At 38.3% G+C, this 25,974-nt stretch overlaps 2 protein-coding genes and 1 non-coding gene across 14 annotated transcripts in view; 2 read left to right on the top strand and 1 right to left on the bottom strand.

Moving 5' to 3' along the window:
- epb41l3b (erythrocyte membrane protein band 4.1-like 3b) overlaps nucleotides 1-9,136 on the top strand; it is a 57,657-nt gene extending 48,521 nt beyond the window's left edge. For 11 of the 12 annotated variants that reach the window (XM_077516499.1, XM_077516465.1, XM_077516474.1 and 8 more), the window contains 6 exons: nucleotides 200-268; nucleotides 430-513; nucleotides 600-698; nucleotides 983-1,063; nucleotides 2,843-2,958; nucleotides 8,389-9,136. In XM_077516499.1, the coding sequence (XP_077372625.1) occupies nucleotides 200-268; nucleotides 430-513; nucleotides 600-698; nucleotides 983-1,063; nucleotides 2,843-2,953 (444 nt within the window). In that variant the 3' untranslated portion in view covers nucleotides 2,954-2,958; nucleotides 8,389-9,136. The remainder of the gene's footprint in view (nucleotides 1-199; nucleotides 269-429; nucleotides 514-599; nucleotides 699-982; nucleotides 1,064-2,842; nucleotides 2,959-8,388) is intronic. The other variant, XM_077516491.1, reaches the window with a different exon arrangement.
- A 1,824-nt stretch (nucleotides 9,137-10,960) lies between these two features.
- Nucleotides 10,961-15,573, top strand: LOC144015899 (zinc finger and BTB domain-containing protein 14-like). Its single transcript, XM_077516355.1, has 2 exons — nucleotides 10,961-11,170; nucleotides 12,298-15,573. Exon 2 carries the CDS (start codon nucleotides 12,317-12,319, stop codon nucleotides 13,499-13,501), a length of 1,185 nt encoding a protein of 394 aa, XP_077372481.1. The 5' UTR covers nucleotides 10,961-11,170; nucleotides 12,298-12,316; the 3' UTR covers nucleotides 13,502-15,573.
- A 10,091-nt stretch (nucleotides 15,574-25,664) lies between these two features.
- On the bottom strand, nucleotides 25,665-25,746 carry trnas-cga (transfer RNA serine (anticodon CGA)). Its single transcript has one exon. It is a non-coding gene; the product is annotated as a tRNA-Ser (tRNA).
- Nucleotides 25,747-25,974: the final 228 nt, after the last annotated feature.

Below are 25,974 nucleotides of genomic sequence, written 5' to 3'. Positions count from 1 at the left end.
TGCAATTATTACTTTTTCACATACTTTTTTCCTCATAAAAAAAAATATCCCCATAAAATACAACTTTCCTTTAGATTTGAATTAATAAAACATTTGTAACATATTGAAGTAATATTTTTCAGTGTGCTCCTGATGCATAATACACATTACTTTTGCTTTGCAAACATTCCAATCATGCAATCATCATTTTCATTCACAGGCATCAGCTGACCTGGAGCAGAAAAAGCTTGTTGCCATGGAGATAGATGCAGCGCCGGAAGCCTGTCCAGTGAGTATCCGCACCAAAGACAACAACACTTGAATTAGCAAGGTGCTAAATCTGAATTGATGACTTGCAGTGTAAGACGAATATGCATAGTGGTAGAAATCTGCTGCTGCATCGCCACCTAGCTCTGATGGTGATTAATGCGTTTCTTTATTGTCCGGCAGCATACAGAGGGGGAAGTGGTCTGCACCAAAGAGATGCCTGTGGTTCATACAGAGACCAAAACCATCACATATGAGTCTGCAGTGGTACGTGCTAATAGCAATCTTCTATGCTCAAAAGCTGCTGGCTCATAGGTTCGGCTGTTCAAGCTTGTCTAATACTTTGTCACCAGAGCGATATGAACGGCGACGCAGACCCCGGCGTGTTGCTGAGTGCCCAGACCATCACCTCGGAAACCACCAGCACCACCACCACTACACACATCACCAAGGTCGAGCCAACACTCCATTTTGACGCTGGATTTGCTCTACCAGTGCAAGTTTGCTTGTACAAGTTTATTTTATTTTTTTTTTTATTATTAATTTTTTTTTATGTTTTGATCCTGTTATTGCTTGGTGCTTATTATTATACAGTAAAAAACTGTACAATAATTTGGACAGTATTAAGCATCTTGTATTTTATCTTTCTATTTCTTTTAACTGTTTTTATGCTGACTAAAGTATTCTGTGATTGATGCTCTATGAATATTTATTTATTTATTTTTTAATCTGTCAGACTGTGAAAGGAGGCATTTCAGAGACAAGAATCGAGAAAAGGATTGTCATCACGGGGGACTCCGAGATCGACCATGATGAGGTATTTTCCTTTAAAACGCTTTGCTTTTTTGTTGCATTTAAGCAACAGTTTTCGAAATTACAACATCTTCAGTCCTTCCCAGGAGCCCAACTGAGCCACTTGCAATCACATGGGCAAAGCATGCAGCCTCAAAACGTGTCTGGCTGCAGCCCCCAATTCTCAATTTGCCACCACTGTAAATACTTTCAAAGATAAAATTGCTTTCCATTTTGGGTTTCAATATAAAATTGCTTTCCAGATATAAAAAAAAAAAAAAAAAAAAACATGTCACAAATTCACTCTTAATAAATAGAAATATAGGTTGGAAAAGATTCTAAAAGCATATATTTCTTCTCGTTTTGCCAGTCAAGTTATTTAGCATTTTGGAAATCAGATATAGTTTAAAAAAATAACATTATGCACCAAAAAAATGTCATCTCTCTGGTGCATCATAGAACAGTAATACAGACTTTATCTTTGTGGTCATTTCTGACCTTTTGCAACCTAAAATTATCAATAAGGGGACTCGTTTTTAAATTTCCTTTAAAAAAAACACACAAAAAAACTGTTATAACACACAATTGGAAAAATGATGCATGTGCCAGTTTACATTTTTATTGTTACAAAAATTCAACATGTCTTCCCTATCATATAAGTAAAAAAACGCTCAGTTCCTTCTCATCCTCGTCGAGTTGATCCCAGTCCCTTGAGTTTGTTTCCTGCAGTGTCTTCTCCCATGGTGATGACGTAAGGCAAAAAAAATAAATAAATTATGGCAATGTCCAGACAGACGAATTTTGGATTAAACAACTTCACCACGTAGCTCTTAGCTGATTTACTACACATTCAAACAGCCCTTACTAGAGAGCATTTTTTTGCCAAATGGACATGCTGTTACAACTACCAACGAATTCATCCATCCATCCATTTTCTTTACCGCTTATCCCTCACAAGGGTCGCGGGGGGTGCTGGAGCCTATCTCAGCTGGCTTTGGGCAGTAGGCGAGGCACAATCTGAACTGGTTGCCAGCCAATCGCAGGGCAGACAGAGACGGACAACCATCCACGCACACAAGCACACCTAGGGGACAATTCGGAGTGCCCAATTAACCTGCCATGCATGTCTTTGGAATGTGGGAGGAGACCGGAGTACCCGAAGAAGACCTACGCAAGCGCGGGGAGAACATGCAAACTCCACCCAGGAAGGCCAGAGCCTGGACTCGAACCGGAGTCCTCAGAACTGGGAGGCGGACGTGCTAACCACTCATCCATGAATTCAGTACCAAAAAAAACAAAACAAATAAAAAACGGTTATATTCTGTTGAGACAATTGTTTATAGTCAATAAAACATAGCAGCGAAAAATAGCTTGCAGCAGCTTTCGCGGCTGCCAAGTGACGCAAGTCTGATCTTTAAGACGCGTACAAAACTGTATCTTGCGCAAAATTAAATCACATCCAGCCGTTTAATTATATTATCATTTAAAAATAGAACAAGTGTAGTGACTAGTCACCTCGTGTTTTCTTGTGTGTGTTCAAATGAGCGTCTCTCGCTTATTTCAAAGTCCAAGTGTGCAATGAATAACATTTCCGGGCTGACGGTGGAGGAGAATTGAGGTCTGCTCTGATATGGGGAAGAGGGACTGCAGCCAGACTCTTCCCACAAAACTAATGAAATTGTTAACTTTTGATTTTACTATCTTAATAACAGTGACTTGCTATCCCTGCCGCTCTCCCCCCTTTCTCTGCCCCCCTCCTGGTGCCCCCCCCCCCCCTTCTGGCACTGCGCCTGTGCATATGTAGGCTTTGGCTCAGGCCATAAAGGAGGCTAAAGAGCAGCATCCTGACATGTCAGTGACCAAAGTAGTGGTACATAAAGAGACAGAGATCACGCCAGAGGAGGGGGAGGACTGACCCAGGTAAGTCAGCCAGTCCAGTCCTGCTCCCCGCTTCTGGCATGCCCGCTTTTTTTCCCATCACCCAACAGTCGCCCTCCTTTTTTTTTTTCTTCTTCTTTTTTTTTCCTAGTGCTTCTATGCTAATACATGTTGTTGTTGTGCCGGGGTAGAAAAGGGTCAACCAGGCTGCACGCACGCAAGGGATATTATGGTCTCAACTTGTAACGACAAGCCCTACAATCTCTTTCCACACTAATGCTGCTGTCATCCTCATGTGGTGGAAACACTCCCCCTGCTGGACATGAATGAAACGCCGCAGCCCGTGGACCACTTAGTATAACAATTTAGGCAATGAGTCCGAATGATTTTTCTTTATTTTTTTTGTGCATAAAAACATGTTAGAAGTTCACACAAGACAGATTTAGTTACATAGATTGTTTGTTTGGCCTCACCAAAGAGGCGTCAGCTGTCCCGGAGAGATAAAATACCTGCTCAACCGGCTCCTGCAAACATGCCGACATCCAGCGGAATCTGATCTCAAGCGTACACGGGCGTGCCCCAGTTGGCGGAAAGCTGCCTCAGAAACTCATCTGCAACAAAATTGAGTCCAACGTTCAAGACTGTATGACCAAAATGGTGTAGCGTTTAACTTTACAACATAACACTTTTGATTACTCATTACATGCAATCAGTTCGGCACAAGTTTGTTGTGCACAAAATATTACACTACTATTTAAAGGTAAATATTTCAATGTGTCGTCACATGTGCAAACATGTCGCTCTTTCGACTTTTCAGCAAGCTGTTTGGCCATTCTGTTCCTACCTGTGGTCTGTGTGGTTGTGCCGACCTATTATGTAGTACAGTTTGGCTTGCCCTGATTGTTGGACATGTCAGCAAAACGTTTCCACATCACTCTGCGTGTCTTTTTAAGATACGGATGTGGCCATTTTTTTTTTCTCCCTCAGAACAAGTTCTTTGGGGACTAAGGCGCTGACCCGCTACAGAGCACTGTGGCCACAGAGCAGACGCACAAACTGATTGTATAAAGTCATGTAGCACCCGACAATGCATGCTTGCCCAGTTATGGTCCTCGCGGGCCAGAGTCCTGCAGGTTTTAGATGTTTTTGTTCTCCAATTGACCTGATTCTAAAGATCAGGATCGTTATCAGGCTTGTGCAGAGCTTGCTGATGACCACGATTGGGGAAGCCTGGCTGCTATAATGTCATAATTTCCTGAAAATGTCATATAACCCGAGTTGAAGTGAGTGGATAATAATATAGTACTGTAACAACACATTATCTTCTGTACATATGCGTTAAACACCAACAAAATTATCCTATGCAAAGCGGTTAGCAATCACGATTAGCATTAGCGTACTAGTGATTAACCATTTAAGGCAGGGGTGTCCAAACGTTTTCATTTGAGGGCCACATACAGAAAATCAGAAGGACGCAAGGGCCACATAATGTTATGAAGGGAAATTGTGTTTCGTCCTAAAAATTGAACAAATAATTTATTTGTGCTCTTGCATATTTAGAAAAATGCTACAGTATATAAACCAATTGATTTGTAATATGGCAGTAGTGTTATTATAGTTTTGGAATTTTTTTATTTTAGTTAGTTTTTATTAGTTTTTTCAGAGTGGTTCTGTTAGTTTTATTAGTTTAGTTCTGTAAAAAATGCTTAGTTTTAGTTTTGTTTGTTAGTTTCAGCAGTATTTGTTTTTTTTGTGTATTTTTTTAAATGTGTATTACTTGTGCGCAATATTTAAAAATTGGCGCAACGTCATCTGAGGGTGCTTTTCTATTGGCTGCTGCTAGATGACGTCACTTCTGTGTGACATACTTTCAAACGTAATTATTCCGGTTTATATCAAAATAAATCTACAAAAAAATCACATTTGAAATCATCCCCAAAGGTTCATGCATTAAATTATATTATAATTATAGTCAGTTTTATTTAGTTTTGTAAACATAAAATGTAGTTTGTTAGTTTTCGTTTTTTTATAAAGCATTTTCGTTTTTATTTTATTTCGGTAATAATATTGGGGGTTTTTTATTTTAGCTTTAGGTTTTTTTTTTCGTTAGTTTTAGTTAACTAAAATAACCTTTAATGGCACCTGTTTTTCGATACCCTCCCTTCGTATTTTGACCATCGCCAAACATTTTTGTTTTGTTCATTTTATTTGAACTGAGTCAAATCCCATTTTAGCATATGAAAATGGACGGCGGGCCACAAATGGCCCTCGGGCCGTAGTTTGGACACCACTGATTTAAGGTAAACAAACACTAACCACCATTTAGTTCACACATATGTCGTTATATCTACATGAGTTGGATTGATTGGCTATAACTACTAAGTATTTTTTGTATATGTGCATTAGCACCAACAAAATTTGCCTATGCTAAACTGTTAGCAATTGCGATTAGCATTAGCGCGCTTGCGATTAAGGTAAACTAACTAAGCAAGTGTCTTAAAAGTCACTTACTTGATGCTTCAGCAATAGTTCATGAGTAAACATCTTGGCTACAATGAGACCAATAACTAATTTACAAAAAAAAAAAGGTCCATATAGAAACATGGATGGCGGTGAATACATGCTTCCAGTGGAGCTTTGAGGCAGTCATTTTCAGTTGACCTATATTTAAAGCCGACTTATCCGACGTAGACATTTTTTTTCCCCTCCTTCCCATCTACATAACATACACCACACAACAGGTTAATCCTTCAGGATAATCTTTAGATAGCCGATAATCAAACCTTTCCCGACTTTCATCGGAAAGGGACAAAATGGTAGAATTAAGCTTGATGGGTGTGTTTTGAGTTTAGCTCAGATCCCGCTTCAAATGGTTCAGGAACCGTTTTGGATCTGATAAGGTGACTACTGCAGCCAGAAATTCGTAAATGAGTGATACGTTACCATCCGTAAGCTTTCAGTTTCTCCACAAGATGACACTAACCAGCCCCCGCCCTCATCGTGTTTTATTGAATGTCTCATCTGTCTGCATAAACTGACCCAACTTTTTGGGGTTCAATGAACACAAAGTTGGGTCAGTCCTTACTTGACCCACCTGTTTTGGAGTGCAACTTTTCCCCCCGCCGCGATTCCAGCAACAATGTGTTGCCGGTTTGGGATGCGCCCGCGTGAGTGCGTGTGCTTGTGTGACTCAACACATGGGAATGTTTGCCTTTCGTCTCGGGTGCCTTATGCTCGGTGCATTAGTGTATATTTACTTGGACGTAGAGCCTACTAACCTGTTCATGAATGTTTCCTTTGCAGAGCATAGATGCACACCCGGTGGCACGGGGTCGTCGGCTTGAAATTTAAACCTCGCGTTGAGGGATTTTCTCATTTTTAGTTTTGAACAAATGCGAGCTAACTTGTCTCGGCTTGCGCTCGCGTAAATGTAAAATTTGGTTTGATGCCACTATTGCCGGCAGCGCCCCAGACACCTGTGCTATCTATGCTGAATAGATCTGTTGTTGTTTTAATTCCATACTTCAAACTCTGCTATAACCTCATACAGCGGAACCTCTTAAGGTCGATCGGGAACACTGAAGCAAATTCACCTGTGGGGAATATTGGAATGGAAGTTCAGTGTTGATCATACCAACAAAGGAACAAAAACTTGAATGTGCCTCACACATCTCATGTTTTTAATTTCTTAACAAGTCTCACACAAGTGTAAAAAATAAGTTAAAACCGCTTTAAAAACTAAACTCATTGCCACTGTAAATATCAAGTGTAAAATGGTACAACTTTAGTGGCGTTTGACTTTGGAGGTTCCACTGTGCTGTATCTATTTTGTGTTTCAACCTGCCATGAGTTTAACTGCCAAACTGCATCTCGAGTACCGATTTGACAACGTGGTGTTGTGTCCAACGAGATGTCAGCAGCCTCTTTCACGCAGAGACCCTGCAAAATTGCCGCATCAAGAGCTGCAGGGAAGTTTTGGTAATCGGTGTGACGTGACTTTGCTTTCAGCGCACCACGGGTGGAGAAGCGAGACCACGTTAGACTTTGACCAACTTGTCCCGGCATTGTGGGATACCTTTACACACAGAGCATGTCTCACCACGGTTACCTCTCTGATACTATCGCAGAAGGCGAAAAATTACTAGTTTGACCTAACTCTACAGCGTTTGTTTTGTTTTGTTTTGTTTTGTTTTGTTTTTTAAAGATGGGTGAGCAGATACAATGTACAAGACCAGAGGCCCCAGAATTGAACCCTGTGGAACACCACACATTCCAATATAGTTGTGCTTGAAAGTAAACTTATGAGCACAACTGTAAATAGGGATGTAACAATATCCAAACATCACGATGCGATATTATCATGATTTGAAGGTCACAATACAATTATTATCACGATATTGTTGGCGATACAAAAGCTCTCAATATTGTAACAAAAAAAAAAAAAACTCATACCAAAAAAAAAAAATACAATATTGTGTTTTCGTACATGACAACAAATATGAAAAATATAAAAATATTATAAATATATATATTTTGAGGCACTAATACAAGCATTACAATAAATTGATACATTTTTTTTATTATTACTAAATTAATAAATAATTATTTAAATTAAATAAGAAATTAATACATACAATAAATTCAGTTCCTCCACATATTGACGCTGTTCACAAGCATATTATGTTCCCCTTCATCTGACCATGAGCGTGTATTATAAACATAGAAGGGTCAAAACATATCTTGTGAAAATTAAACTGCACTAAAAAAGTAGCCACCAGAGGGTGCTCGGACTGCACAAATGGAAATCAACCCGACTTTTTTTTTTTTTTTTTTTTTTTTTTTTTTTTTTTTTTTACAGATGTGCTGCGTTTAATATCGTGACATGATGATGACGATATATTGTGGCAGTTTTAATATCATGACACAAAATGCTATTAATCGTCATCAAAATTCACATGCACTTCTCGTCAACTTTAACTTCTGAAAATATCAAAACAATTGCTACAGTATTTTGGATTTTATGGGTATTGAGATTTTTTTTCTCACCGTACAGCGTGCTCATAAGTTCACATATCCCAAGGATATGTAAACTTTCACGCTGTCATATCACTGTTGCAGTGTTGAAGTGGAGGCAGTAGCAAAAGACTGACAGAAAGTGGGACGGCATCTGTGCGTAAAGGAAATCCGTGAGGAGGTATCACACCTCTCACATCCACGTCACTTCCCTCACCTGCTTGTGTTGAAAGCAACATTTACACGTCACAACAGATGATGGTGCCGCTGGCGTCATATCCCCATCTTGTTGGCGAATGCCATGTCACTTTCGCCCGTGATGCGGCCATTTTGCGCACACCTCGTGTAAAAGGGGCAAATTCTCACCAATATTTGCCCCATCTGGGAACCAAATGGGAGCCTCGGTGGGGGGTGCGCTGCCTTTCATGCACTGACCTCTGGTTTCTTGCGCTCTTCCAGGAGTAACCGCGACATCTCCGAATTCCACATTTGACGGCGGGACCTGAAACTCTTCCCTTCCTTTCCTCCAGCTTGCCCGCTAGTCGCAACCATCCAACCTGCAGAAGTGAAAAAACAGGAACGCATGCGGCGAAAGACGCCATACGGCATTATTATCAACACACACCCATGCGAGATTATGCCGGAAAAAGCTGTACGATTTAAAAGAAGTAATAATAATGATTCAAGCAAGTTGCTTTCACTGCCTTATGAATTTAAAGCGTTTTTATGAGATTAATTGTTGTAGCCAGCTTTTTTTTTATTTATGAATTAAAAGCCATCACTCCAGAAAGAGGCTGCATATACGTTTAGCATATTTAACCTTCCTGTAGATGGATTTCCCGTCAGGTATGCCACTAAATATAAACACCAGGCCATGTTCTTTCGTCTGTCATTTGTTGATTTTTTTTTTTTTCATTTGTACTTGAACTGCATTTTTTTTTTTAACAATCATATCAGTGTTGTTTTTGTTTTCTGTTGTGTGTTAGCATCAAAGCTATGACGAGGCTTTTCATGGGAAATCATTTGAATGTGCCTGTGCAGGCTTTGAATGTGTCCGCTGTACGCCAGCTCGTCGTAGTGCCACCCGTCTCCATAATAGCCATGTACGTTTTTATTCCCAATGGTTGGGAAAAGTGGCAGATGTGTGTCTGTTTTGAATTGCAGTTTCCTTCCCCGGTTAATAAAACGTTGACTCATCACAACAAAAGACTGTTATGGATCATTTCTTGGGGTGGGCAAACTGGCATGTGGGCTGTATTATGGTCCTGTTCAGAGTTTTTCATTTGGTTTGGTCCGCCACTTATTATTTAAAAATGTAAAACATCAAAGTGATGTTATTTGTGGGTCAAGTTGACCCATTTGGAAAATCTAGAAATGTTTTTTTTTTTCTATTTTTGCTTTTTTAATATTGAAAACTTTGCATTGCGTTGTGCATAAACGTAAAAAAAAAATAAAAAATAAAAAAAGCGGGTCACGGTGACCCATGAACATTAAGAAACGAACACAAGTCACAATGTGCAAGCACTTCAGTGTTTTTTATTATTTTAATCAATATGCATTGTCGATGACATGTTTGTCTCCCACACCCCTCCAAAATTAGCAATAAAATTTGACCTGAGACTGGTTCAATTATTTAATTAAAAGAATCACAAACTGGAAAGTAAACACAGTTTGTATCTCCTCATCAATCACATTTTAATTGATTTTTTTTTTTTTTTTTTTTTTGCTTTGTTGACACAGCCTTCCTGTTTAGGTTCATAAACAGCTCTGGGTCTGTTTGACCCACGGCTGGATCCGAAAGTGTCAGAAACCTAATAGGCATATTTCAGGGAATCCTGAAATATGCCTATTATTTCTTATTATTGGTGCCAATTAAATCCATTTACATTGTTCCCAACACTCATATTAACATTTTTTTTTCTTCAAACTTTGTATTGTTTATAACCCTTTTGTTAGTCTTCATAAGAATAGCAATAGCATGCTACTGGGTCAGTTTGACCCGGAACTGGTTTAATGCCAGAAATGGGAAAAAAAAAAAAAAAAACTCCAATGAATATGCTTTATATTATATTGCATGATTAACTCCAACTTTATCATATTTGCCAATAATTTGCATTGTTTGTAATCCCATTGTTGTTGTTTATCTCTAACAGCAGCGATGTTCCTCATCATCTGCATCAGAACTGGTTTACGATCCAAAAGGGGGAGAGAAAAAAATCCAGTAAACATTGTTTATCTTTTCAAATCCGTTTCTAACAATTCCATTGCGAATTATGGTTTCTAGAAAAGACAAATGTATGTTGTATTAAGGATGAACCCCCAAAACCCATTCAGTAGTGTCACCTGGAAAAGTTTGGACAAGGGTTGCAGGTGGCAAAAGGTGGACACCACCTGCTCTCATTTCAGCAAGATAATGCCAAACCACATTCTGCACTTCCTACAACAGCCTGGCTTCACTGTAAAAAAAAAGAAAAAAAAAAGTGCAGGTATTAGACTGGCCTGCAGTCATACCTGTCTCCATTGAAAATATTGGCGCATTGTGAAGCATATAATACGTCAACGAACACCCCGGACTGTTGAACAGTTGAAGTTGTACATCAAGCAAGAAAGGGAACGAATCCCACCTACAAAGTTTCAACAATTAGCATCCTCAGTTCCCAAATGTTTATTGAATGTTGTTAAAAGACAAGGTGGTGTACATGTGACCATATCCCAGCTTTATTGGAACGTGTTGCAGTCCTTAAATTCAAAATTAATGATTATTTGTTAAAAACTATTAAGTTCATCAGGTTGAACGTTAAATATATTGTCATTGTACTGTAGGTATATTCAATTCAATTTATTTCACTCTTTAAAGTAAAAAAAACATAAATGGAAAAGAAATAACTATTACCTATGTCTGCCCCCTGATTTTCAAAACTATGTATTTCGTTTTTATTTATGTTTAAAACAATGTCCCTGCCTAGATTGGCTGGCAACTGGTTCAGGGTGTACCCCGCCTTGCTTATTGCCCGAAGCCAGCTGGGATTTGGCACATCCATCATCCCCCTCGTATAGTGAGGCTGGCGGCAGTAGGGTCTCCGATGCGCTGGGTGGCGGTAGAGCAACGCGGCCTTTCCTGCGCTGCGCGGCAGTCACAACAAGAAAGAGGAGGAAGAGGAAAAACGACAGCAGAAGCCAGTGTGGATTCGTCGTCGACTCGCCTTGCGTGACAACACGGGCAATCGCATTCGGACGACGGGTAGGAACCTTTTTCGTTTCTCCCTCGAGTGCTTGTGGAACAGAAAGCTTGTTTGTGTGTCGAGTACGACCTCCTCCGTGTTTCCGCGCTGCTTTCGCGCTCCCCCCACCCCCCCTCCTTCCTCTGCGAACAACATGCCAGCGGAGCTTGTGCTTGCTTGGTCAAAATGGCTGGGCGCAGTGAAATGTGAAATATTCCCTCTCTCTTCAGGCTTGTCACGCGAGCCTTGAACGCACCGTCGAAGCCTTGAACGCACCACCCGCATTTAAATTCAAGTGCGTTTTTGTTCGCGACTCGCGCCCCGTCGTCGTTGATTTTATTTTGTTTTTCGTTTCCCTGCTGGGAATGTTTAGCTAGTTTGTTTTTGTTTGTATATGAGTGTAAGGAGTTTCGCATTTGTACGGGGAGTACAGGTGGAGTGGATGCAGGAGTTTTAAAGTAGTTGGGTTCAACTGTTCAATGTAATGGGGAGGAGGCGGACGGAAGGCGAAAAAGGAGAGTCCGGGTGCGGTGTGGGAAAGTGTCATGGGTTATCAAGTGATTGAAAAGCTCGATGTAAAGTGAAATAAAAATGTTTATAGGAAGGTAGTATGGTTTGGAGATGGTCCAGAAGACAAATTTTGAAGTTGCCTAAATGAAGACTCTGGAGACATTGATTGAGATTGTTTTGACGTGCAGAAGAGGAACAGTGGCGATAGAACCACCAAGTAGGAGATGAACAGATTTGTGGATGTGGCAAAGAGTTATTAAAACACTTTTAACACACTTGAAAATGTATTTTGAGGCCCAACTACTCTGAGTTGCTCATATTAAGTTAAAGGTATGCTGCTTTTAGGAGATTAGGTACCAAAAAATAGAATATATTGATTTAATCATGCATGCCTGAATAAACGGCACTTCGTGTATGTATTTACCTGTAAGGGGCGGAGCCTGTGTTCGACTGTCTTGTGGTTGGCAGCTTCTTTGTGTGGTTATATTTTACTGTTCTCCCGATATATGGCTCAAAAATGCATCGGAGGGCAAATAATACTGTAACAAATAAATAAATGAAATCATTTCATGGCAGTGTGGGATTCCACCAAACGGGAAGATGAGATCAGTTTTTTCACTCCCTTCCTCCTTTCCAGGTTGCTCCCATTCGACACCATGTCTGAATTGTTGCGCTACATCGACTACGACCACAAGGCGACCTTCCTGAAGATGCTCAACCAGCAGCGCATGGAAGGTGAGCACTGCGACGTGGTGGTGGTGGTGGAGAATATCGAGTTCCGGGCTCACCGCTGCGTCTTGGCGGCCTGCAGCAACTACTTCAAGAAGCTGTTCAAGAAGCAGACAGACGAGGACAACTCCATCGTAGAGCTGGACTTCATCCGCTCGGACATCTTCGAGGAGGTGCTCAACTACATGTACACGGCGCGGCTGGCCGTGCGCAAGAAGGATATCAACATGATGATGTCGTCGGGCCAGATCCTGGGCATCAACTTCCTGGACAACCTGTGCTCGCAGAAGCGCGAGCTGACCAACATGAAGACGCGCGAGAACCAGGCGCCGCCCGGCGACCACGGCCTGCGCGCGCAGGACGCCATCCTCAAGGAGCTGGCCATGGAGGAGGTGCGCAAGAACAGCTTCTACGACACGGCCATGGACGGCATGGGCGGGGCGGGGGCCTCGCACGTGGCCCCGCCGCACGGCTACAACACGAGCCTGGCCAAGGACCCGCACGCGCACGGCTGGGGCTCGTCGTCGTCGGGCGACATGAAGCTGGAGTACCTCCTGTACGGCCACCGCGACCACGGCTCGCTGGCCGGCGCCGTGCCCAAGCCGCTGGAGCACAGCGCCAAGAAGGAGCGGCTGCTGACCGCCAACCGGCCGTACGGCTGCGAGCACTGCCCCAAGGCCTTCACCACGGCGGCGCACCTCAAGGAGCACCTCAAGATCCACTCGGGCTTCAAGCCGCACCGCTGCGTGGTGTGCGGCAAGGCCTTCATCCGCGGGCCCGACCTGAAGCGGCACGAGCGCGTGCACAGCAACGAGCGGCCCTTCGCCTGCCAGCTGTGCGAGAAGGCCTTCAAGCACAAGTCGCACCTGAAGGACCACGAGCGGCAGCACCGCGGCGAGCGGCCGTTCAACTGCGGCTCGTGCGACAAGGCCTTCATCAAGGCGTCGGACCTCAAGCGCCACTGGAACACCATGCACAGCGGCAACCCGCGCCGCCAGATGTCGCTGTCGCCCGCCGCCTCGCAGCACACCGCCGACGACCAGCGGGACTGGAAGCTGGAGGCGGCGGCGGCGGCGGCTGCCGCCGCGCATTCACACAACTCGGACTGCTGAGGCGGACGGACACCAAAAAAAAAAAAAAAAAAGGCCCGCGACTGGCATTCGCAAAAGACTACTTCTATATTTCTTCTATGTTTTTCGGTTTCCACATGTAAAATCAATGTTTAGTTTTTCTCACAAAACTTCATTAGAATGATGGTCTCATTATTACTTTTGTTTGTTTTTATGGTGCCGAACATTGACCAAGAGGAGCTTAAAGGAGACATATTATGCCCCCCCCCCCCCCCCCCCCCCCACAACCCAGACCCACTCTGCATTTAATCATCAAAAAGGATAATACCATACAAATTTCATTTTTTTTCTTTTTTTGTTATGATTTAAAGGGGGAAAAAGGATCATAATAAATTATGCCAGGCTTTCATAATATTAAAAAACACAAAAACAAAAAATGAGCAAGGAAAACCTTTTCAAAACTTTTGCATCATCTTGAACTTATTCAACTTAATTGAGAAAATTATGATTAATATACTAACATGAGTTTAGATAATTCTCAAGAGGTTGTGCACACGTATGCAACCACATAATTTCATTTTTATTTTTTTTTAAATTAAATTGTACAGGTTACGTTAATGGTGGAAAGTACGTTTTTTATATCACAAAAAAAAAAGACATTTGAACAGGGGTGTGTAGACTTTTCATACTGATAGGTGTACAGTATATCGAAATTCTGAAAGAATTAAGTTTTAATCCTTATTTGAAAAAATATATACATTTTGAGTAAATATATATCCACCGGGATTACAGACTGTTTTTTTTGTTGTTAGTGTAAAAACAAAAGCAACAGAATGTATATTATGCTTTTTTATTTATTTTTTTTATTTTAGGTTCTTAAAAATCAAAAAATATACGGCCAGCAGAATGAAAATGTTTTTCTCACTTGTCAAGAGTCTAAAAGAAACACGAAGCAAATTCAGTGTTTTTTTTTTTAATGATTTAAAAAAAAAAAAAAAAGGTTGATTTCTCATTCCAAACCAAATGTAGATTTCTATGCTTAATAATCAGAAAATATAATAACACAATATAAATAAGTTAAAACAAAGCCAGGAAAGGACATAATTAGGACTTAATCCTCATTTTTTAAAATGAAATTTAGTATTTAATTTTTTTCCTCCAGATTCTCTCATGCCAAGCTCAACACGACCTTTTTTTTTTTGTGGGTGACGAAGGTCGCCATGTCACATTACGGGAATCATGCCGCCAAGAGCACGGTCCGACGGCACGGGTCATGACAAACAACAATTTGGACATGCCAGATTTCCTGCATCGTGAACAAAAACTATTGCTTTATCATGGTATTAAAATTAGTGAATCAAACATTTATTTCACATTTTTATTTTTGAACAAAATATAGAATATTTGGTACAGAAGAAAATGTACCATGTTAAGTTTCACAAAATAAATGTTAACATTCTTTTAATTCTTAGTAAGTCACAGTGTCCCATCACTGGTGAGCTATTTTTAGAACAGACCCGTGGGCTACTCGTGTTGTCCTTTGGTGATTAATGTCTCTTTATTTTTGTTTGAGAAGTGAAATATTTTCATAATATGTCCCCTTTAACATTAGTTGCATATATTCATGTGGGTGTTTTTCAATGGATGTGTTTAGTTAGTACTGATTGGTCGCACTGTACGATAAAGCGAGGCGACCGTTTTCCCGCGTTTGTCACTCGGCGGCAATACCAAAGCGTCGGGTCGCCGTTGACGGATTTACTGTCATACAGTAACACACACACACACACACACACACACACACACGTCAGCGGTCAGTGATGGACGTTTGTATATACTGTAGCTTACTTACCATAATTAGCCTGTGGCACAATTTAGAGTTCACCTACCAGGAATGATGCACATACGTACATAAAAATATAAGTCAACGTTGTCCCACTCAGATGCTTTGACAATAAAACACCATTTTGTATGTGTTTACTTGTTTGATTTGTTGTTCAGAGCGCGGCTTTTCTATCGCGGAGGCGTGTTGAAGGCCACATGAAATGAACGTAAAAGACAATTGTGCAAGACTCAAGCTGTACTTTTACGAGAATAAAGTCGTAATGGTAACGGGATTTACTTTGTTGTCCAAAAATTATTTTACTGTTGGGGAGGGGGGGGCACTATTTTTACATATTAATTTTCCGAAATACAAAAAAAATTGCAATTTACTGTGAAAAGAATATGACTTTATTCTTGTGGGAAGGCTTCCTCAAAAAGAATTTAAAAAAAAAAAAAAAAAAAAAAAAGACTATTCTTGCAAATTGCGTTGTTTTTTTAAATATATATATATATATATATTCTTTAGGGTTTTGTTTTTTTTCTTGGAAAAAACTATCATTAGTTATGCCTAGATTCTCCTTAATGTGACTGTTTTTCAAATTGCCAATTCTTATAATTTAACATTTTACTTCTTGCATTATGAATTCCTTGCCATTGTCAGTGTGGCCCTTAGACACCTCCACATTTAATAGTGCGCTCATACTGCTTTTACTTGGTTCATTATTTTCCCTGTAAAATAAGATAATCAGGGATTGAAAAAAAAAAAAAGTCACACTTCACCAAAGCTTTTACTATAGTCGAATATGATTTTATATTAATGACAGGTGAAACTCAACCCACAGGATGCAAGTATATTTTTGTATATTTAATGACCTACTGCAACACTCATCTAAATATTACTTGTCATGTTTTTATTTGGAAGTAAAACACACAAAAGATCAACTGTCACTGTCTCCTGAATATGCTATATTTGTCATTTAAAAATAAAAGCTGTAGCTTGTTTTTCTTTTCTTTTTCTTTCCCCCCCCCCCCACACAACGACGACTTTTATTTTGATCGCACTTCCGCCCGGCTGCCGTTTCGTGGAAGTAGCATGACATTCACGAGGACGAGCTCGTGCTCTGTAGCGTGGGAACCTTTGGTCACGCACTTGGGGAGTGAAACACGGAAGCGTCGGTTTCTGGCGGCGACGCTAGGTGGAGCCCTTCGTCCATTTTGATTCACGGGAGGCTTTGCGAGGACGACACAGTGGAAACTTCCGGGGTTTTTTTTGTTTATTGTTTTATAATAACGCTAACCTTTTCTACTAAAGTCACCCCTGTTTCGTTTGTGGCGTCGGAGTGGCATAACGGACAGGTGCGTGCTCACAAAGACGACTTGGGATTTAACCAGCGAGGGCTTCCCGTTGCGTGAGCCGAGCCACTGGACTGGATATATGCGCGCGCACGCTTGTGGACGTGCGCACGCATGCGTTATGAGAACGAGTTGGCGTGCGTGCTTGTGTGCCTGTTTACGAACACGCTCTGGTGCGTGCGCATGCTTTAATTAATAAGACGTGCCTTGAGACTGACAAGCACCGTGTGTGGACGTCAATACGTGTGGTGGTGGGGGTCGGCGAACAAGACCTGGATAATATTGTACACATTTTAGTGAGGCACAATAATCCATGACAAAATATACGTGTGTTTCACCACCTATGACACGATTCCACCAGTTTGGTAGACAACTATGGAAGCCCAAAAGTGTCAAAATTCAATAAATAAAAAGGCCTTTTTGATATAACTATTCTTTTGATAAATAACAGGCTATTATGTAATATGGCCATTAAATTTTAAAATGAGGTGTTAGTAATATTATGAAAAGTGTAATGCTATTCTTTAATATGTAACAAATATTTTATTTTGATGAAAATATTTCGTAATGATTATTTTAACAACGTCATACTTTTTAAAAATAATAAAAAACGCCATTATGTAAAAGACGGAAAAGGGCATTACGAAATAAAAACTGACTTTGTAAACAACGTTTTATTATCTTATAAAACCTTGAAAATAAATTAAATGTCATTATTTTTTAAAAAGTATGACGTTGTTAAAAATAATCATTAGGAAATATTTAATCAAAATAAAATATTTGTTACATATTAAAGAATAGCATAAAACTTTTCATAATAATACTAACACCTCATTTGAAAATGTAATGACCATATTACATAATTGCCTGTTATTTATAAAAGAATAGTTATTTCAAAAAGGCCTTTTTATTTATTGAATTTTGACACTTTTGGGCTTCCATAGACAACAACTCGGTCCAAATGTAGTGCACTTCAGACCCCCCGTCGCTAGATGGCGGCAGCACACTTCCCAACATCGACCTACCGTAAATTCACATTGGATTGGGGCACAGTTCACGCACACTCTTGTTTCCATGTGGCTCTCTGTGTGTGTGTCTTGGCTGTTTTTATATTTTAGTGTGACAATCCATGACCATGATATGATATAAATGCATTGTGTCGATTGGTACACACTCGTACTAAACTTGTATAAACGATTGACGCACACACATTCACGTCTACATGAGCTTTTCTGTAGGCCTATCTGAGTTTGTTTTTTGTCTTCCTATCTTAGTGTGGCATTCACGACATTATAACTGCGTGTATGTTCGTGTGCGTGTGTGTCAGGCATGCGCAGCACACGGTTTCCATTACAGGGGCCGGCGTGGTTCCCTCGGCCCGACCGCAAGCCTCCTGTCTCCACGGAGGCTCCACCCAGCTCCGCCACAGACTTCCCAGAAAAGCAGCGTCTAATTAAAAAAAAAAAAAAAAAAAAAAAGGCACACAACTTTAATTACATTTATCCCTCTATCACACACACATATGTATATATGTACATCTAAATATATAAAAACAAGTGTATACAAACAATTCCGTGTGCACCAAAGCCTGCACTTTTCACCCCGCTGAGTGGAGTCTCTTCTCCTGTGATCATCCACCGCCTCCCTCAAATATTCGCCATTCACAAAAGGCCACATGCTCAAAATGGCGCAAGAAGCAATCATAAAAAAATTTAAAAAAAACTTGATTGCAATTTTTTACATAACAAACATGGCAGCAGTAGTTCTTTGCATGTATTAAAACAACAGGCAGAAGAAACATCGTGCATCGATCCATCAATACGCAACAAGCAAACATGATATGACATTTGAATTGTGGCTAATGCTATTATAAAAAGATGGAAAAGTAGTTCAGATCGAGGAATATCCTCACACAAAGTGCATTTGTAGCTTTATTGTCGTACACAACAGCTTCCAACAACTGCAGATTATTTCAGTTTTGGTGGTTTGGAAATTTTCCTTTCAACTCCAGTGTGCCAATTTTGTGGGATCCCTATGTTAAAGCGTCTACTACCTGGGAAATTTATTACGTTTAAAAATATGACAATAAAAAGTATATTACCATCATAGATGAATATAGACATTTTTTTTAATTAGACAAGAAAATGAATGAGAATGCACAAATATTAGGGGGGTGAGGGGATGCATGAATAGAGGAAAATATAAAAAAAAAAAAAAAAAAAAAAGCAAATTATAAATATTTATACTAAAATAAATATTTTTAAAACGGCAAGAAATTTGCCAAAAAATAGAAAATATAATGTACAATATTTGACAAAAGTATATATATTAAAAATACCTAAAATAGAAAATAATAATAAGGGCTAAAAATTAGAAAATTATGTAATATAAAATATTTAAAATTACATAGGGTTTGCAAATTTTGGAAAAATCCACAGAAATTAAATTTAAAAATACAATAAAAAATATTGGCTAAAAATTCACAAATACTACAAAGCAGACACATGAAGTAATATCATGATTTAGATACTACATCAGAATACTAGACCTAAATATAAAATTATACAAAATATTTAATAACCAAAAAAATACTATCCATCGATGTTGGATTAAAATTTACAATTAGAAAAAAATGTATTAAATTATTTTTAAAAAAAGTAAAATAAAAATATATGTGTACGAGAAAATCGACAAAAATAGTCTAAATAAATGTTAAACAATACTGCAATACACATTTTTTTTAGCATAACAAATATTTGGTAAAATACAGAAATATTAGATCTAAATTACTAATTAAAAAATAGACAAAAATGCACAATTATATATATATATATATATATATATATATATATATATTGTAGCCAAATGGGTGTGTGTGTGTTGGGGGGTGGATGTTCCCCAAAACGAAAAAGTAAAGCAAGTATTTGTATAGTCATGGAATCTGCTTGCCTTCGCATTCATCACCTCATTCGAGATAAGTGCTGGGGGGGTTACAGACAGTGCACGGCGTTGTCCTCCCTCGCGGCTGTTATCACTCTCAGCCATGAGGGAGGTGTGCCGCTCTTCCGCCGCTTAATGAAATTCCCCCGTCCGACGGCGCCGTGACCTCACGTTACCTTTCCAAAGGAGAAAAGGCGCCATGACACGGATGATCAACACAAATTGAAAAGTGTTGAGCGTTCTTGTGCCTCACGTCACATGCGCTTTGAATGGTCTCACCTGCTTCCAGTTTTGCACTTTCAACATTCCGGATTTGAAATTGGGAAATTCGGGACAGCTCCCGAACGGCCGATCAATTCCATTGCCGATGTTTTTGTTTCTTTTGAAATGGGGTCTTCGTTCCTATATGACGAGTATCTTCACAGATTGTCTATTGGAAGAGATTTTGCAAAAAAAAAATAAAGGTTTGAAAGTGACAAACATTTGGTGATTTTCCTACATTTGTAATTGGTGCGTGCGTCCCAATTTACGACTGCTTGCCTTCCCAAACCGAAGATCTCACTTCACGTCACAAACTGAAAGCAAAGTACAGCGGAGCTTTTCTTTCCTGATAGCGTTGGATTTTGGTTCAACATGAACGAGCATTTAGCGACATTTTGGTCATAAATGAATGTGTTAATGCTGTTGTGTACTCAAAGGTACACAAAATCATTTTTTACTTGAATATGTATCTACGTGTTCTGAGGCTAGCCTAATTGTGAAGTTCTACTTGAGAGTTAGGCTTAGTTTGCCTTCTTCAGTTTTCCTGCCACAGTTACCTTGAAAAAGTGACTTTGTTACTTTACTGATTACTTGATTTTAAATGTAAGTTACTTTACTAATTACTAGATTTCAAAAGTAACTTAGTTACTTTATGGATTACTGCATTTAAAAGTAAATTAGGTAAGTTACTGATTACATGATTTTAAAAGTAAAAGTTGCTTTACTGACTAATGGATTTTAAACTTAACTTAGTTACTTTACTGATTACTGGATTTTTAAACTAAGTTACTTAACTTATTACTAGATTACAAAAGTAATTTAGTTACTTTACTGATTACTTAATTTTAAAAGTAAATTAGTTACATTACTGTTATTCATACAAGTTATTTTACTGACTACTGGATTTTAAGAGTAACTTAAAAAAGCCAGTCTGCTGAGGTCGCCTGTTTTCTGTTAAGAAATGATTTCAAACTTGACCACGCATGTACTCAGCAATCCTTCCACTCACATTCCCAACACATCGACAAACAAGTACACTGTGTTCCAACTATGCCTTGCATTTGCATTTTTAGGGTTGGAACACCCATGCAACTAGAGGCGTGGAAAACCAAAAAAATAGAGAGGGTGAGGAGAGGAATCTTCAGAGAGTGCAGGAGTGAATTGTATCAGTCAGTTCCTCTCCTTGCGAGCTTTAATAGATGTCAAACAGGTAACTCTGACAGTTACTTTACTGATTACTGGATTTCAAAAATAAGTTACTTAACTGATTACTAGATTACAAAAGTAACTTAGCTACTTTACTGATTACTTCATTTTAAAAGTAAATTAGTTATGTTATTGTTTACATGATTTTAATAGTAAAAGTTACTTTACTGACTACTGGATTTTAAAAGTAACTTAGTTGCTTGACTGATTACTGGATTTATCCATCCATCCATTTTCTTAACCGCTTACTCCTCACAAGGGTCACGGGAGGTGCTGGAGCCTATCCCAACTGGCTTTGGGCAGTAGGTGGAGTACACCCTCAACTGGTTGCCAGCCAATTGCAGTGATTACTGGATTTATTTTGGACGTATTTACTGATTGCTTGATTTTAAAAATAAAATTCACTTTAGTAACTGAGTTTGCTGATTGCATAATTTTAATAGTAGTAGTGACTTTACTGACTACTGTATTTTAAAAGTAACACAGTTACTATATTGATTACACGTTTTTAAAAACATGTTACTTTGTTGACTACTGGATTTTTAAAGTAACTTAGTTACTTTACTGATTACTTGATTATTATAAGTTACTTTATTAGTTAATTTCAGCAGATGGGATGCCAATGACTCCGCTAAAAAACGACAAATGGTTTTGCCAATTTGTTAAACGTTTTTAGAATAAAGTTACTTTTAACTCTTATCATAAATATTTTTTATATCAAAAAAAATATTTTGTATTTCACTGAACAAGAAAGGTGTACTTGTTTTTCAAGTGTCCAACAGCGTTGATAGATTTGTTCTCAAGCTTTTGTCAGCACTTGAAATTGGTTAATAATGCGTAAAAATAACAGATGACAGCGCAAAAGTATTGATTCGAGGGGAAATATGAATTGCCCATATTTGGACACAGAATAGAAACCGTATGGATGGAGTTTTTGAGTGTGGGAAAGCCCGCAAAATGATTTGTCATGGTCTTGTGTAAACAATCTGGCACTGATGCCCTGATTCTTGCCTCACAGGCACGCTGATGAGTAAACAACAAAGACTTAGCCAATAATTCACCAGTTGAAAACTTTGTGACGCACGTCAAAGAAAAGCGTCCAAGTCCCTGAACCCCCTGGCCGCCTTCCACACCCGCACACACACGTTAAATATGTGTGTAGGTGTTGCACGACGGTTGAACGCAAACACGTTTAAACGTCGGCCATCCGTCATTCGAGAGTCACGAGTACGGAACGCGGCCACATCTTCTCCTGCTCGTATTTTTCCAGGCGGGTGGAGGTCAGAACGAAAAATAATAATAAAGTCACGACAGAGACGAACGAGCTGACTCCGACATCTTTTTACCAACTGAAGTCGGAGAGGGAACCATTTTTAAAAAAAAAGTCCTCGGAAGATCATGATAGTTGCACACTTAAGTGTAAAAAGAACGTAACAAGTGTAACCAAATGAGTCACTATGAAAATGCCCAATTGCCAATGTGGCAGGCGGGTCCGCTTCCTGTTCTATGGTTATCATCATCACTAAAAAGTAGTATTTGTTTCATTGAACTTTTTTGGATGCTCACTTTGCTGAAACCTTGTGAGACAGTAAAGTGGATGCATGTTTGTGTGTGCACATATAATGTGTAATTTGTATTATTATTTTTTCAAATAAAATGTTTATTTTTCATTAATGTGTATTGTATTGTATTCCTAATATTTTGGTATTTAAGTATTTAAATAAATAAAAGCCAATTATTTTCCTAATATTATGGGGGGATGATTTTCACCCAGATATTTTGATTTTTGCTTTCCCCAATATTTTTATCCTGTGCTCATAATATTTTGGTTATTTTTTTCTAATATTTTGATATTTTATTGCTAATTGGTTTGCATATTTTTATAATATTTTGTATTATTTACTTAATATTGTAATATTTATTTCTAAAAGCATTTTTTGTTGTTCATTGTGTATTTTTAGATTATGTTTGTTTTTTTTTGTCTTTTTTAAGGATATTTTGTGATTTTTTATTTATTTATACTGTATTTATACTGTATGTCATTCTATTTGTATATTTTTTTCAAATGTTTGTGTTGGTTTTCTAATATTTTTGTGTTTCATTTACTATTTTATACATAATATTTTTTCCCTGTATTTTTGTAGTTTTTTCTTATTATTATAATACTGTATATTATATTTTAATTTCTAATATTTTTTATATTAAAAATATCCTAATGTTGTTATATTTCTTTGTAGTATGACTATATATTTCCAAATATTTTCATACTTGATATTTTAAATTTTTTCCAAGATTTTGGAACAGTATATCTACCTCCGTGTTTGTATTCCTTCCTATCTTTTTAACCAATATTTTTCTATTTTTGAAAATCTATTGTTTGTGTATTTTGTTAGGCTCTTTTTTTTTTATTGTATTTTAATTTTTTAATTGTATTGTGTATATATAGATTGTAATAATATTTATTGTTTATTATTATTATATATTATTAACATAAATTTGTGTATTTTGTATTTAGCAGATACTCACTCATACACTTTGCTGCACAGTAGTCATTCCAATTTCCTTAAGGGTGAGTACACACCTGATTTTCTACATACCTAATTAACTTTTTTTTTGTTTTTGTTTTTTTTTTTACACTTGAAAATGAGATTTAGAAAGTGCTTGCCTGTAGAACAGATGAATCGCTTTTGCATTTTTTTTTTTCCCTATGGGAAAGTTTTGTATCTTGTCGTCATTCCTGGCCACAAATTAATGTGCTTCATATGTGTGTGTTTGTCGCTCCGATTATAAGCTTGGAAAGTAAACACACACGCACACACATAGAGAGAGAGAGTATTGAACCTTTGCTGCATGTGTCTCATCCAATCACATCTCGGAGAGTTGAAAGGCGGCCGCACGAGTAAACAAAAGGATGACAAATGACTAAAAGACCCCAACGTGCGTGCGTGCGTGCGCATTAAAAAGATGAGGGTCGAGGTCAGGCGGTTCATTCGCGTCTTCCCGAACGAGCTCGTGAGAGGATGAGGCAAGTGTCTGATGACGACTTGGCCGCGTTCCTTCGGCCATCGCCGACATGTTTGGAAAGCTGATGAAGTGTCGGCGGACGCCGGTCACGTTTGACCCCTCGCTGACTCTTCTGAAACCAAATTGAAATGTCGCCATGTAATATTTGCACCCAAGTAGGCAATTTTGGCCACATACTTGCCAGACTTCAATGCAATGTGTGAATCAGGGGTGTCCAAACTTTTTCATTTGAGGGCCACATACAGAAAATCGGAAGGACGCAAGGGCCACATAATGTTAAGAGAAATTGTGTTTAGTCCTAAAAATTGTACAAATAATTTATTTGTGCGTTTGCATATTTAGAAAAATGCTACTGTATATAAACCAATTTATTTGTAATATGGCAGGAGGGTTATTATTATAGTTTTGGAATTTTTCATTTGAGTTTTTATTTTGTTTTGAGGGTTTGTTTTTTGTTTTTTTTAGTTAGTTTTATTTAGTTTTCAGGGTGGTTCTGTTTTTTGTAATTTATTTTTAGTTCTTTATTAAATGCTTAGTTTTAGTTTAGTTAGTTTCATTATTAGTTTTAGTTTTTTTTTATGTGTATTACTTGTGCGCAATATTTAAAAAACAGCATGGGCACGACGTCATTATTCCGGTTTATATCAAAATAAATCTACTAAAAATCACATTTAAAATCATCCCCAAAGGCTCATGCATTAAATTACCAAAGACTAAAACGAAGGACATTTTTTAGTTTTAGTTTTTTTTAAATGTGTATTACTTGTGCGCAATATTTAAAAAAACAACATGGGCGCAACGTCATTATTCCGGCTTATATCAAAATAAATCACAAAAAAATCACATTTAAAATCATCCCCAAAGGCTCATGTATTAAATTACCAAAGACTAAAACGAAGGACATTTTTTAGTTTTTGTTTTTTTTAAATTTGTATTACTTGTGCGCAATATTTAAAAAACAGCATGGGCACGACGTCATTATTCCGGCTTATATCAAAATAAATCACAAAAAAATCACATTTAAAATCATCCCCAAAGGCTCATGCATTAAATTACCAAAGACTAAAACGAAGGACATTTTTTAGTTTTAGTTTTTTTTAAATGTGTATTACTTGTGCGCAATATTTAAAAAAACAACATGGGCGCGACGTCATTATTCCGGCTTATATCAAAATAAATCACAAAAAAATCACATTTAAAATCATCCCCAAAGGCTCATGTATTAAATTACCAAAGACTAAAACGAAGGACATGTTTGCTATAATTATAGTTAGTTTTATTTTAGTTAGTTTTGTAAACATAAAATGTAATTCAGTTTTTCAAAAAAATTGTGTTTTGAATTTTAGTTTTTCCGTTAGTTTTAGTTAACTAAAATAACCTTTAATAGTACCTGTGTTTTTCGACACCTTCCCTTCTTACTTTGACCATCTCCAAACATTTTTGTTTTTATTTGATTTGAACTGAGTCAAATGCCATTTTTAGCATATGTGGCGAGCCACTAAAAAACAGACGACAGGCCGCAAATGGCCCCAGTTTGGACACTACTGTCTGTGGCACTTCAGCCTACACACCAGTAATCCTTTGGCACAACATGATCGGTGGCTGCGAGCAGGGTTCGAACCTGCGCGGGATTACCCCATTGGATTTCGAGTCCAACGCTTTAACCTCTCAGCCATCGCAGCTCAGTAAGCAGCATGAATGCTGAATGCAGTAATAATATATTGGAAGAATTTATTTTTATTTTTTTAAACAAGATTTAGAAAGTGCTTGCCCGTGGAACAGAAGAATTGCTTTTGCTTTTTTTGCTTTTTTTTTTTTTTAACAACCAATAGTATCCCAATACAGCCATTTGTATCACAATTGATATACTGGAAAATGATATGACAAGATTAGTGTGATAAAGAGTAGCA

Source organism: Festucalex cinctus, chromosome 1 (assembly GCF_051991245.1).
Source record: "Festucalex cinctus isolate MCC-2025b chromosome 1, RoL_Fcin_1.0, whole genome shotgun sequence".
Classification (NCBI taxonomy): domain Eukaryota; kingdom Metazoa; phylum Chordata; class Actinopteri; order Syngnathiformes; family Syngnathidae; genus Festucalex; species Festucalex cinctus.
This window is presented reverse-complemented; position numbering and strand designations above follow the sequence as displayed.